Genomic DNA, 14,290 nt, shown 5'->3' with positions numbered 1-14,290 from the left:
CCATGTTGTTTCCTCCAAGGTTCCTCCTAAGTACAACCTGGGGGATCCTAGCTACCTTGGCAATCTTGTATTTACATGGGCATTCAGAGGTGGTGCTGCGGTCTACATGTTTATGTCCCCCCACAAATTAAAATATGGATATCTAATCCTCAAAGCAATAGCATTTAGAGGTGGGGCATCTGGGAGGTGACTAGGGCCCTGCCCTCATGAATGAGATTGGTTCCTTTATCAAGAAGCCTGAGGGTGCTAATTTGCCCTTTCTTCACTTGGGGACTCACAAAAGACACTGTCTCTGAGGAAGTGATGAACTTCATCCTGCACTTCCTGGCCTTTAAAACTGTGACCTGTAAATTTCTTTTGTCAACTAACTTGCCTGGGGCATTTTGTTATGGCAGCCCAAATGGACCAAAACAGCACCAAGGATGTATGTCACACTGAGATCCTGCTTCTCCCTCTGAACATTCTGCCTTATTGCCCAGGCCCCATAAAATCTCTACTCTTTAGAAATATGGAGTTAATCTGTCTTTTCTTGATGAGGAAAGGTGACACAGAAGCCTGTCATATTTCTCAGCTAATGCACTTTGTTACCCACAGTGCTCAAGTGTAGAGCACATGGCATACAGAACCTCTTTGTGATTCAGAGCTGGCTTACGTGTCCTTGTACCTGTGCTGTAACCAAACAAGGTCAAGCTTTGCAGGACTCCATGTGTGTGTGTGACTCATTCTACTCAGTGGTTGCAATCTGTGGGCCCTCACCCCCTTATGGCCTCCCTTTTGCCAAGTATTCCTGGAAACTGGTTAATTTAAAATGGACCTGCCGTGAAATTCACACAGGGACACATTCAGTAGGGATTAGATAATGGTGACATTTGGTTTGGAAAGTGGAGTCCTTAGTGGAAACTATTTCCAGGCACAAAAACAAAATGAAAATAGATAGAAACACAAGGTAACAGCAGTGGGAGCAGCTGCACCCCATCTTTGAGTATGTGGGGAGGAAAAAGGTAGGAATGGGGAATCATTCTCTAAAATATCATGTCACCAAAACCTGGTCAAGGTAGGGTCTTCCAGAGTGAAACAGACACCTGAACAGCTGTGTCCCCAGGATTTGTGTGACTGCCAAGTCCTCACTGTGTCCATGTCAACCCTCAGCCGATTAAACCTCCACAGAAGCAAAGAATGTTAGGTCTGGAAGGGATTTAGGTTGTCATATGGCCAGCCACCCACCTTCAAAAGATGTGTGCCAGGAAGCTTACGCGTTATCTCATTGAATTGTTTCAAAGCAGAATAGGAAGACTTATAGTTCTGCTTTGGAGACACACAGTTCCCAGTTCAGCCACCAGTTACTAGCTGCATGCCCCCGGCCATTCCACTGGATGACAACAGCAAAGGATGTGGGGGCATTGCATGGTCTCACCTCCACCCTCTGCTCCACTGTCCTACAACAATGGTGATGATGATGATGTTAAAACGGATATTTTCCAACATAGTGTTAAGTACTTTACATGCATCATCTAATTTAATTATACCAAATTAAATATATACTTTTAATAGCTTATAGTTTAAATAGATGCTGGCAAGAAACATCTGTATATTTGTGTATATATTTATATATAGATTTACACACAAATGCATATGCATACATGTATATGTGCCTACGTGTGTTTGCAAAGGGCTCTGATTATCAAGGTCACATTGCTACTGAACATTGTAAGCATTGAATAAACACTTTTATCTAATTCAAGTTCATAATATTTTTACTACTTCACCCAGGTCTATTCTGAAGGTGATAATAAGTCACAGAGCCTAGACTCTAGATCTGTCTAAACTAGATATTGCCTTTGATTCTGTGTAAACATAGTAATGTAAATATTTGGTGGAGGGGAAGGATTCATCTGATTTTATTCCTGCTGGGGCTGTGTATTTTTAGGGAATTGCATAGACCTCAGTGTTTGCCTTTGGTGAGAGTGCAATGTGTGTGGTGCTCACTAAGCAGAGGCTCATGTCATTTGCTAAAGCTGGAAGCATGTTTCACCAGTCCATTTGGTACAGCACCCATAGAATAGGACTAAAGAACTGGTTAGGATGTGAAGTGCTTAGTATATGGTAGATACTCAGGAAAAACACTTCTGTATTTGACCTATAGATGCCAACAAAGGACAAAATGATTTATTCTCTTATAAACTAAATGTTCCAAAAACACTTGGAAAATTTGAATGTTCAAAACATCAGGGTCAATATATCTTATTATACAAAATCCCATCCCTTAAATAGTAGATTGTGCATTGGTCTTGTGGCTGATAATAGCAAATATTTTCTAATGTGCTTCTGGACCAACATCTAAATACTTTGGCATATAACTTGAGAATTGCATGCATCTTGTTTTACACATCATGATATTTTTTTTTTTTTAGTTGTAGATGAACACAATACCTTTATTTCATTTATTTGTTTTTATGTGGTGCTGGGGTCTAACCCAGTACTTCACACGTGTGAGGCAAGCACACTACCGCTGAGCTACAACCCCAGCCTCTAAAGTGCATTCTGAATAGGGCTGTTCTAGCCTAAGGTGCACAGGTAGCCTCTGGGTGCTCATCTGCAGTTTCTTAGCAGCATGAAAATATTGATTACCTTCAAGTGTGATTTAGTCTGGTTGCATGAATGAACTTTTCTGATTCCTATGAAATTGTAAAACTTTGTGTTCATATATTTCTCCCCATAAAAAAAAGGAGTCCAGGGCTGGGGTTATGGCTCAGTGGTAGAATGTTTGCCTTGCATGTGTGGGGCACTGGGTTTGATCCTCAGCACCACATAAATAAAAATAAAATAAAGGTATTGTGTCCATCTACAACAACAACAACAAAATTTTTAAAAGAGATTCTATTGTCAAAGAGTCCATGATAGAAAGGTGAGGAACCATGACCTCATAGGATAAGGTTTTAAAATGTTAATAGCTTGGCCCGACTCTTGGGAGGCTAGCAGCATTTGGTGGTATAATTATTCAATTTTCCATTCATTGCCAGAAGGCAGTGCAAATATATATATAGTTTCTTCAGTGAAAATCCAATATTTTTGTAATTCTAATTAATTTTTCCTTCTTGTTAAACAGATGGGAACAGCACCATGACACAGTCTTCAGATGGCCTTTGGCAAAACAATGAGACTGTAAGCATATTCCTCCCTGTTTTATTAGTCAGGCTCACTTGTCTGTCTTCCTGGAAGCAAACTTGCATCTAAAGACTAGTTCTGTAAGAGTAGCCATAGATTGAATTTTTTCTCCTTAAAAAAAGTTGGAGAGAAGGAAGAAAAGAATTGGAATCTTAAATAGGATGCTTTAAGTTGAATAGTTCATTGAGGTGTGTCAGTTTGTTAGGTGATATTTTACTAAATAACGTATATGCATGCACGCATACACACACCACTCAAACTTAGCTGTGGTCAAAAATTAGGACAAAAAGCAATGAACTAATTCAAGGAAAGCATGTTAATATACCATGAAGGGTTTTATTTGGGATGGAATGGAGCAGAGGCCCTCCCAAACAGAAACACAAAGTAAGCAAGAGTCCTGCCCAAGGACAGACCCACTAATGTCCTTTTCCCACACAGGGACCATTCTATGTGGAAATTCTTAAGCCTCTGTGAATTTTTTTTTTCTGCACATATCTCTTCTCATATGATGACTTATTAAAGGTATTAAGGTCTTAATTTTGATTCTGTAGGGTATTCTCATACTTTTTCTGCAGTGAGCACAAGAAAAATCAGAGGAGCCCTAGTCTCATGATACTTATCAGGGTTTTTTGTCTTTCCAAAGAAGTTAGACAAACTTATCAATCAGGTCTTTTCTTTTGCCTCCTGAAACAGCCTTTGTTTTAGTATGTGCAAGTAGTTCAGAGGCAACAAATAGAGTCTGAGGGCAGAGAATAGTCCTTCTGATAGTGAATTGTGAGAAAGGACACACACAGTCATTGAAAGAGAACTTCCAAAAACTCTGGCATGGTGGAATTGTTTATTGTGGGACCAAATGATCTCATGCTGTATACCTTAGTGACAATAAGACTACATAGCAGCTTGGAAGGCCGAGGCAGGAGGATTGCAAGTTCAAAGCCAGCCTCAGCAAAAAGCGAGGTGCTAAAACTCAGTGAGACCCTGTCTCTAAATAAAATACAAAATAGAGCTGGGGATGTGGCTCAGTGGTTGAGTGTCCCTGAGTTCAATCCCCAGTATGCCCTGCCAAAAAAAAAAAAAAAAAAAAAAAAAGACTACATAGGAGTGATATTTTAGAAATTATCTTACACCACCAGGCCCTGATTGGTCTGATGAAGGTAGATAGAATCTGTAGGTATTGGAGCGATATCAGAACTACCATTATATGAATATTTATTGTGTTGCTAAACGATCAGACTTATAGCTATTATTAAAAAACAAAACATTGAATGATGAGTGACCTTAGTTATGTGCAGAACGGGTATATATAGCAGCAAGTAGAGGCAATTTAGAAGCATGTTCAAGATCAACAGTAGCAAAAATGTGCTTTTTTTTTTGTGCTTTGAATAAACATGTCAAGATCTAGATATCTAGCCAAAACATACAGATTCTATCTATATTCATCAGACTGATCAGTGCCTGTGCTGTGTAAGATAACTTTTATATATATAATTATATATGCAATTTAGTAATTTTTCCTGTTCAGAAAAGACCCTGGAGAGACAAAACTTGAAAAGAATCCATAAAGCAAACTGGTAATAGTACTTGTTTCTCGATATTAGATATTGGTTGAGTTTAATTTCCTTTTTTATGCTTAGCTGAGTATTCTAAAATAAACATGCAATATTTATGTCATATAATCAAAAAACGAAAGCAAAGCCTGCTTCCTTGACCTCCATTCTCCAACTGCCTATCCCTTTTCCTCCTCATAACAGCATATTCTTTCCCTCCCATATATTTTCTAGGTCCCTTCTAAGCCATGATGACCCAGTTACTTTCCTCTATATTCTTTATAGGGTTCACCAAGAAATACCTAATAGCACCTTACCCAAGAACCCTATTAAATATGCAAAAAGCAAAAATTCCATGAGACAGAGATTTATGGCAAAAAAAGAGACTTTTTGTAAGTAAATAGTAACAGCTGTGAACTTACTATAAACTCTATTATATATGCAAACAGAGGTTCAAAGAGGCTAAATAACTTGTCCACAGCAACTAAGTAGAAGAGTAGGGATTCTACTTCAGAGGTTAACCTCTTATATGGGAAAACACTTGATCTGTTTCTCTGATCCTTCACTTTCACTATCCAATGGACTCCCCTTGGAATTAGAGAGAAACTATCGTGCCTAACATGATAACCTGGTATGTTTCAGGGTTCTTTCAGGATGTAGCATCCCCTTATGATCTGCACTAGGAGATTTAAACACAATTCTACAATTCCACCCAATTCCACCTGATTACTAAAGTGTTACTCAGGGTCATGTTTGTGAGCAGGGCTACTTTCCAAGTCTTTATCATAACACAGAATCTTGAATTATATTTAAAAAAAATACAGACTACAGTAAAGGATCGAATTCAAAAATGAAGCACGTCGTATATCAGATCAAGTCAACTTATATATGAACAAAACTGTTTATTTTCTTTCTTATATCATAGGACCATGCATTTATGAAAATAGCCTATTGACTTTTGAAACATACATAATTTGCATGCATTATACACAAACCTGCTTTAAGCAAACAGTTTGAATGTTGACAAAGGTTTCTGTTGTCCTAAAGCACATTTTGAATTTCAGGTCATCACAGAATTTCACTGAAATTCTTTGGTCTTGTCTCAATTTCTAGAAGTTGTGTCTGGTGCCGATGGATGGGGGGTGGCAACATATGCAAACAACTGCCTTCTATTCATCATTCTCAGGGAGACTCTTTCAGTCTGCTGCTGTTTCCTTAGCAGGTCTTCCCAGCACAAAGCCCAGGGATGACCAATGGCGGACTCTACGTCGGAATCACAATTTCCACCTTGGTGTTGCTTGCTGTTTCGATTGTCATAATTATTAAAAGTAAGTCATTTCCAGGTTGTTCCCAATGACTAGAGCAAGGGTTCTACAGACACTGTCTGCACTTAAGTGACTCCATGGGGCATGTGATTGGAATCACATGACTTCCCTGAGTCCCCAAATGCTCATCTGTAAAACACACGTGGTAGGGCCTCTTCCTCAAGGGTTGTGCTGGGAATGATTTCTGGCATATGGTAAGTCCACGGCTGTTACTATTTACTTAGAAAATATCTTTTTTTTTTTTTTTGCCATAAATCTCTGTAAATCTCATGGAGCTAACATTTTAGTGGAAGTTTTGCTTCATATCATTGTTTCTTAACTTTGTTCTTTGTTTTTAAATTATTGGTTCCCTGAAGAGAAAAATTCAATATCAGTTCTCCATAAAAGAAATTAAATACTAAGAAATAAGAGTTGCCAGGTGTGGTGGTGTACGCCTGTAATCCCAATGGCTATGGAGGCTGAAACAGAAGGATTGAAAATTTGAGGCCAGCCTCAGCAACCTAGCAAGGCCCGACGCAACTTAGTGAGACCCTATCTCAAAATAAAATAAGTAAATAAAAAGGGCTGGGGATATTGCTAAGTGGTTAAGCATCCCTGGGTTAAATCCCCAGTACCAAAAAAGAAGAAAGAAAGAAAGAAAAAAACAAAACAGAAATAAGAATGTGCTGCATAGATTTGAGATTTGGAGGTGACAGGCCATTGTAACACACACAGTGTCCTCTCTCCTCCCCTCAAGATATGTTTTTTTGTCCCCGTGGGGTGATATTGTTGATGACACCAGAATACTTATTTAGTACATGAAGCATGGAGGGGGAACTATTTGCAGAATAGGATTAGAACAAAGGTCTTCAAGAAGCAGCCACCCAGGGCTTCATGCCCCTTTTGTGAGGTGTGTGTGTGTGTGTGTGTGTGTCTGCTGTGTTTCTCTCAATGTAAACTGCCCCTCATGAAAGAATCTCAGTCATCTATTTTGTACAACATTATCCATGAACTCATTACCAATCTACTCCATGGGTCTGGGCAGAAAACTGAAAACTGATTATACTTGTTAAATTTAAGGAAATTTCTACCTGATAATTTAGAACTTGGTTAGCCAAAATGATTATTTGGAAATTGGGTAAAATACCTTAAATATGTTCCCCTCTTTAACAAAAACAGTTACTTATTCTCTCTTAAGGAGATGGATTACTGGGAGTATAAAATTTGAAAAAAGTCTCTGATAAGAGGTGACCTCTTGGATGGGATCTTATGTCCTAGGTAGCCTAGGACAAACCTGGTTTATGCCTGTTTTCTAGTAGCTTATTAAAAAAGTCACGGGCTTTTTCAGTTTTTTAAATTAAAAAATAATTTTTTTTTTTTTTTGGTACTGAGGACTGAACCCAGAGGTGCTTAAGCACTGAGCCACATCCCCAGCCTTTTTCATTTTTTATTTTGATAGAGGGTCTTGCTAAGTTGCTGAGGACCTCATTAAGTTTCTGAGGCTGGCCTGGAACTTGTGGTCCCTCTGACTCAGTCTCCTGAGCCAGGTGTACACCATCATGCCTGGCTCATTTTTTTAAATGAAAGATAATTTAGTAATTCCCATTATAGCAAGTCAGGATATGTGGGTGAACATCCCAGACATTACTGAAAATGAGACACTGAGCAATAAAGAGTGTGCCTGGGTCCTGTAGACTCGAGTGGGGACACAGGAAGGAATTGTTGAAGTCACGGGGGAAGGGCTCAAGTCACAACAAAATAATAGACTTGATTGCAAGAAGATATCATGGACTCTTTTACTAAAATGTTCAACCCATCTTCCTTCCCTATTTAGAGTATTTCTTATTCAGAAAGAAGATGCAGCCACTAAGGTAAGCTTGAAAGGTTTGGGGTAGATATCTTTTGATGTCCTTACTGGAGTGAAAAATAAAGAGAAATTCCTCTCCACTCTTCTCCTAAACTACCCATTCAACACCTTGGATCCTGAAATTCTAGTTTAGTGACACCTCTGTTGTTATCCATACCTTGCAGTGACATTTTTGGCTTTCTGTATTTCCGTACAGTTGTGGCAGAACCTGTGCAGAAGGGGCACCTCAATCCTACGCTCTTAGGTGAAAAGAAATGAATTGCTTGACAGAGCTGTATATTGAAGGAATTGTATTGATTCACTCTTACACTTTATTCAACCTTTTATTTTATTGAGCATTGATTGAGCACCTATTATATTACAAGTTGATGAACAAAACAGAGAAAAATAAAAAATAAATAAACAAGGCCCTTTTCATGCCTGCAGACAAACACCAAGGATAACAGAGCAGGGAGATGAACTTTTGATTGAGCCCAAGGGAGCAGATGATTTGGAGGAGGATAATTCCTGGCTGAAGGGGCAAGATGGGCAAAGGCTCTGACCACAGCTCCCCCCACATGCAGCCTGCTCCACTCCTTTACCCCTGAGGGCACTGAAGTTTACTCTATTTGTGAAGCTCTTTCTGTCTGTCCTGCCTGCTGCCCAGTTAAAGCTTAGATCCCCTCTAGTGCATCTGTGGCGGGCAGTCCCCTGCTCCCAGTGAAGCCAACTAGGCCTGCTTCATTCCCTTCAGCATGGCTCTGAGCAAGGACATTCTTTGACTCAGTATCCATGCCTCTTGGGCTGCCCTCCATTATTCCTAGTTCTCCTTCATCGGAGGCTTACACAGACTCACCGGTGTCTGAGTTAATGACATGGCAATCCCTAGACCGTGCCTTGGACAGGGTCCAGCACATTGCGAAGGACACGCTGGCTTTTATTATTTCAATCATGCCCTTCACCACCATAAACCTAAGAGGTAGGCAGTATTATTAGCCTCATTTTACAGATTAGAGAAACAGGTTCAGAAATATGGAGGGACATCCAAGGTCACACTACACAGTACATAAAGGACTCAATCTCAGGGACCCAGGCTCATAAATAGTTTTCACCAACTGCTTCAAAAAAGGAAAAGGAAATGCTTCTTATTGGTGAAAGGTCATGGAACATTGTATCCTTTTAGCTATTTGTTTTCTATTCTTAAGAATATTCTACAGTTATCTTTTTTTAAGAGGTTCACTTTTTGCATTAAATCATAAAGAAAAAACATTATATAAAATGTAAAATATAAAAAAGTACATATTTTAATGTGAGATTTCCTCATGACATTTTCTTTTTGGTGTTTATATCACACTGACTCATTTGAGCTTATTGACACCTAAACTGTTTTCATAGATCTATAACTAAGCCATTTTAAGGACCATAGAGAGGTTTTATCTCATTTTTTAAAAATTAATTGAATTTTTTTGCAGGGTTGGGGATGAAACCTAGGGTCTTGCACATGCTAGGTGAGCCCTCTACCACTGAGCTATACCCCACGCCTTCTAATGTTGCCTTAAATATATCAGTGGGGGCTTGTTCTTCATCTGGGGATGAATGAAGATTCAGGTTCCACATTTTCAGTAGTAGAAACTGTCACTATATACAAATTACAAAATGCCAGCCATATCAAACCCCTCACAGGTGTTAAATCTGTTTCTTCCCTGGTTTGTACCTCCTTGATTCCTATGAGACTCAAACATCCATCCACTGTGGGTACCCCACATAACAGGAGGTACAGAGTAGACTCTCCAAGTAGTCCTACTAAAGCATCTCCTGGCACTCATGTGAAAGGCAGGCACATGGAATACCAGCAGTTCTCTCCAAAAAATTACAGCCTTCCTCTCCATTGTCTGCCCTTTTGTGCACTTGGTGTGTGTGAGCATATGCGTGATAAAAGCAATCAACCCCTGATTTTGAAATTTGATCATCAATCACAGTAAGGTTTTCTGACACCATGATCTGGTACACATTAGTAAAACAGTACTATTCCATTACATCCAAGACTTTTCTATATCTTCCAGGGTATAGATCACTAAGCAGTTAAATAGCCTTTTACAGAAGGTCACAATCCACAGTTGTAAACACACCAGTCAACCAGTTCTTAGCCACATTAAAAAATTATGCATCTTTATTTAGTAACTCAGTTCCGTGTCAGATATCTGTCTTTTTACCTTTCCCATTATTGTATTCTATTATATGATACCCTGAAGGACACCAGTATATATATTTTTTAAATAGTTCTTAGGTTGTTTATATACTCTCCTGTAGCTTAATCTTCAGGGCAACACTTTCTCATTTCCAGAAGGTACAATTCGTTTTATAGTTTTTGTGAACAGGGCTCTTAGATTCTCAAATATCCAGTCTTGCTGGATCATAAATACAAGTGCTGCTCCTTCCTTAGAAGTGATCTTCTTTTTCTTTACTCATGTTATTCTTCAACACTTTCTGCAGCATGGCTTCATTGACTGGTCCTCAAATTGGAGTCCTGCAAAGTGAAGCAAATGCACGAGCCCGAGCAGAAGACAACGTGTACATCATTGAGGATAATCTTTATGTCATGGAATAAGACCCAGGGGCACACTTGGGGTTTTAAGTCCATGTCTGCAGAAGGTAGTGACCGGATATCACCATGTCTGCCTCCTTTTAAACTCCAGGATCACTTTTCTCCATCATTTCTCCTGGCATTCCAACAAGTCAGCCACATCAGATAGAGTGACTCTCTAGCTCAAAGCTCTGTACAAACTCATTAACAGCATTCTAATTTTTATACTAAAACTAGCTCAGTTTTTCCAGGCATTGTAGAACATTCTTTCACCCATGAACAGTTTAGAATTCTGTATTTTCTTTAGAAACCCACCCCCCCCAATCATTCTTATATCCATTAAAAAATTGATTAGTGATACAGGAAGGGAAATTTGTCCAAAACTGTCAGGAAAAAAAAAAAAAAGAGAGGAACAGTTTTTAAGAATAAAAAAAAAAAATCAACTGAAGACTTCCTTTGGAAGCCTTTCATGATTACCTCTTATTGTTATATTGTAACTCCAAATGTTACCTTTCTTATGTTTCCTAAGTTCAATTCATAAGGGACTGCAGGTTTTTATTTCCCCCATGGGGACATAGAAATGGGTGTAATTTCACTACCTTAGGAATATATGTTTTCTCCTGGCTCTGGAAATGTTATGAATGAATGGACTGATCTGTGGATCAGGATGGATATTTTAGCCACGAAGACCTGCAGTAGGAAGTGTGGACCAAGTAGACTCCAGGGGAAGAAAACTATTTACCTTGGGGTTCCGTACATTTATGCTACTTCTACTTGCACTTGTGCCATGGTGCTAGGCAAATTTTTTCCCTCCCTCCTTCCCTCTCTTCTTTCCTTCCTTCCTTCCTTCCTTCCTTCCTTCCTTCCTTCCTTCTTTTATTTCTGGTATTCGAATTGAACCCTGGGGTGCTTTGTCACTGAGCCACACCCCTAGCTATTTTTATTTTATTTTTTTACTTTGAGACAGGGTCTTGCTGAATTGCTCAGGGCCTGTCTAAGTTGTTGGGGTTGGTTTTGAACTTGTGATCCTCCTGCCTCAGCCTCCTCAGTCACTGGGATTATTGGCCTGTGCCACTGCTCCCAGCTGATGCTAGTCATTTTTGTAGACAACCAACAGGCTCTCTGAACTAATTTTCAGAATGAGGAGGGTCAGAAATGAAGGGGAAAAATGAGGGAGTAGGAAAAAGGACTGTCTGCCTTCTCTACTGCAAGTCTAATAATGCTTAAAATTATCATTAGTGTCTTCTAAAATTCTATATTTCTAATTGATTTCCAGACCACTTTCATATTTAAAGTTATTTCAGAAAGCTGAAAGTTGTAGGGTCTTTTTCTTCTCTAATTAATTCCAAGGTCTTTTTTCTTTTTCTGGTAGTTCCATGACACTTTGGTTTTGCCAAGAGTTAAAGAGAGGTGTATTATAAGGAATCTTCAGTCTTCAGTCACTCATGTGATTATTTAGAAATTTAAATGTGCAAGAGCTGGTATTGTCAGAAAAAAATTTCCATATGAACACTTAATAGGGTTGGGTAGTAATTTCAATTTCAATTTGAGTGAACCATGAAATCATGGCATGGGTTCAGAGCTACTCATGCCATAGTGGTCTGGGAGCGTGCTGTCAAAGACCACATTTTCACACTGTTCTGCAGAGTTCTAGGAAATCACGAGGTCTTCTGAGTGAGGGTTCTGTGGGCAAATGAGATCTGTATACATTCTATTCTGGGTTTGCCAGATGGAGTCAGCCTGGTAAAGTCTAAAAATGTATTATGTTCCAACTAGAGTGTATTCTTTCTTGCCTCAGATTCTTTTTCTTGAATCTGAGGCAACATGCATTAATTTGTGGCTTTGAAATAAAAATCTAGATTTGCAGTATCATTGGGAAAGCTTGTCAAGTAGACAGTACTCTTTTGGTTTTGTTTATTTTGTTTTGTTTGCACATGCTGGGGATGGAACCCAGGTCCTCCAGTCTGGGCTGCATGCTTAAGTGGTCCAGGGGTCCCTTAGCTGGGGCTCTACCCTCAGGGTGCTGCTCTCTGGCCCACTCACTTTTGATTCTTGCCTGTTTTCTGTAGGGCTTTGAGTTTATGATGTCTGCTCTAGTCTCCACATTGTTCCTGGAGATTTATTATCCACGCTAAAAGATCTGGGAATCTAGTGTACTGTTTAATCTTGCATTTCCAAAACTTGTTTGAACACACAAGCTCAGTATCTAGTAGAATTGTGTGAAACAAATTACATGGGAAGTGAGTGGAAGCCCATCAGTACACAGGATTAAGAATAAGACTTGATTTTTAATCTTTTTATCAGTGACACTAGATGACATTAGGATAACTTGTTCTTTATGCTCAGCTTTTTCACCTATTAGGTATAATCTTCTCCATACCTAACTTGGTGTTTAGTGGTAATTCTAATGTAATGTTACTTGTAAGAAATCTTTGAAGCTGGGTGTGGTTGTGCATGCCTGTAATCCCAGCATCTTGGGAGGCTGAGGCAGGAGGACCTTGAGTTCAAAGCTAGCCTCAGCAATTTATCGAGGACTTAAGCAACTCAGTGAGACCCTGTTTCTAATAAAATATTAAAAAAAAAGGGTTGGGAATATAGCTCAGTGGGTTAACTGCCCCTAGGTTCAATTCCCAGTAGCAAAAACGGGGGTGGGGAGAAGTCTTTGAAAAGGCAAAAACACTAAAGAATGCATAATTTTCTCCTAGTAGATTTTGTAGTAATAGCAGGGCTAGCATGCATGCTTGGTAATTATAATATATTACATTCATAAATCTCTTGTTCTATGATATCTCTTTAAAAAACAATGTTTCTTTTTGAAACAGTTAATGTTGAATAGTTTAATTATTACCTTATACTACAGAAAAAAATTGTCAATAACTGGGATGGAGGATGGTAACAAAGAAGAAAGGGGAGAGATTTCATTATTATGACTTTTTTCTGTAAATATATCAACCTTATAGATCATCTTGAATTTTGTTTTTATCCTTCAAGATACAATTGAGGTTCCATTACCTATAATCTGTCCTGAAGGAAGAGGATGTGGCTATGATTAAGACTGTGTATTCAAACTTAGGAACATTTGCATATCTTTAAGAAATAGCATAAACGTTCATTCACTGATAGCTGTAAAGATAGGGTGATTCTGTGAGCGCATGAAAGCAATGAAAGCAGGGGACTCCTCGTGGTTGTATGTGCATTTGTTAATAAATAAGATTTGTTTGCTCTTTTTGAAAACTGGCTTGTCATTTTCTCAGACTCATCTTTCAGGTTGGGCCAGGAATCTTCACCTTGCTGGGACATGACCAAAGTGTCAAAATTTGGCACCAGGTGCTGTTCTGGAGATATAACAACAACCATTCTGGAACTCCAGTTCTTATGAAGTTGAGATTGAGCAGGGAAGAAACATAAAATCCACCATTCCTATTAATCATTAGTGCTAAGGCAAAAGAAAAAATTGTGATACAGACTGGCTTCTTAATGGCATTTGGGGTCAGAAAACTTTGTTGCAGGGGTGTCCTGTATGTTGTGAGATGTTTACCATCATCCCTTAGCTACCCATGTAGATGCCAGTCACACCTTCTGGTTGTGACGACTGGAAATGTTTCCTGAGGGGCAACACCAGCCCAGATGGAAACTGCCATGACAGAAGGCATCTGGTGGGGTTGGGGTGGGGTGAGGTAGGGATGGGGGGTTGGGGCACTCGATGCACTTTAGCCCCATCAGGCTGCCTTGGGGAAAGACGTGACATTTGAGGTGAAACCAAAACAAGGTGTGGGCAGCACAGTCACATGAACATCTGCTGAAAGGAATCTACCAAGTGAAAAGGGCCTGGGTCAGGAAGAAG

The 14,290-nt window shown here is 39.3% G+C and overlaps 1 protein-coding gene across 6 annotated transcripts in view; it reads left to right on the top strand.

The window, feature by feature from the left end:
- The window catches only part of Havcr1 (hepatitis A virus cellular receptor 1), a 32,390-nt gene extending 18,710 nt beyond the window's left edge, over nucleotides 1-13,680 (top strand). For 5 of the 6 annotated variants that reach the window (XM_046459948.2, XM_046459947.2, XM_046459946.2 and 2 more), the window contains 4 exons: nucleotides 3,107-3,162; nucleotides 5,932-6,040; nucleotides 7,851-7,887; nucleotides 10,356-13,680. In XM_046459948.2, the coding sequence (XP_046315904.1) occupies nucleotides 3,107-3,162; nucleotides 5,932-6,040; nucleotides 7,851-7,887; nucleotides 10,356-10,470 (317 nt within the window). In that variant the 3' untranslated portion in view covers nucleotides 10,471-13,680. The remainder of the gene's footprint in view (nucleotides 1-3,106; nucleotides 3,163-5,931; nucleotides 6,041-7,850; nucleotides 7,888-10,355) is intronic. The other variant, XM_046459945.2, reaches the window with a different exon arrangement.
- Nucleotides 13,681-14,290: the final 610 nt, after the last annotated feature.

This window comes from Marmota monax, unplaced genomic scaffold (genome assembly GCF_021218885.2).
Source record: "Marmota monax isolate L192 unplaced genomic scaffold, Marmota_monax_Labrador192_F-V1.1 WCK01_AAM20220418_F8-fsc00229, whole genome shotgun sequence".
NCBI lineage: Eukaryota > Metazoa > Chordata > Mammalia > Rodentia > Sciuridae > Marmota > Marmota monax.
Note: the sequence above shows the minus strand (reverse complement) of the source record. Positions and strands in the feature narration are given on the sequence as shown.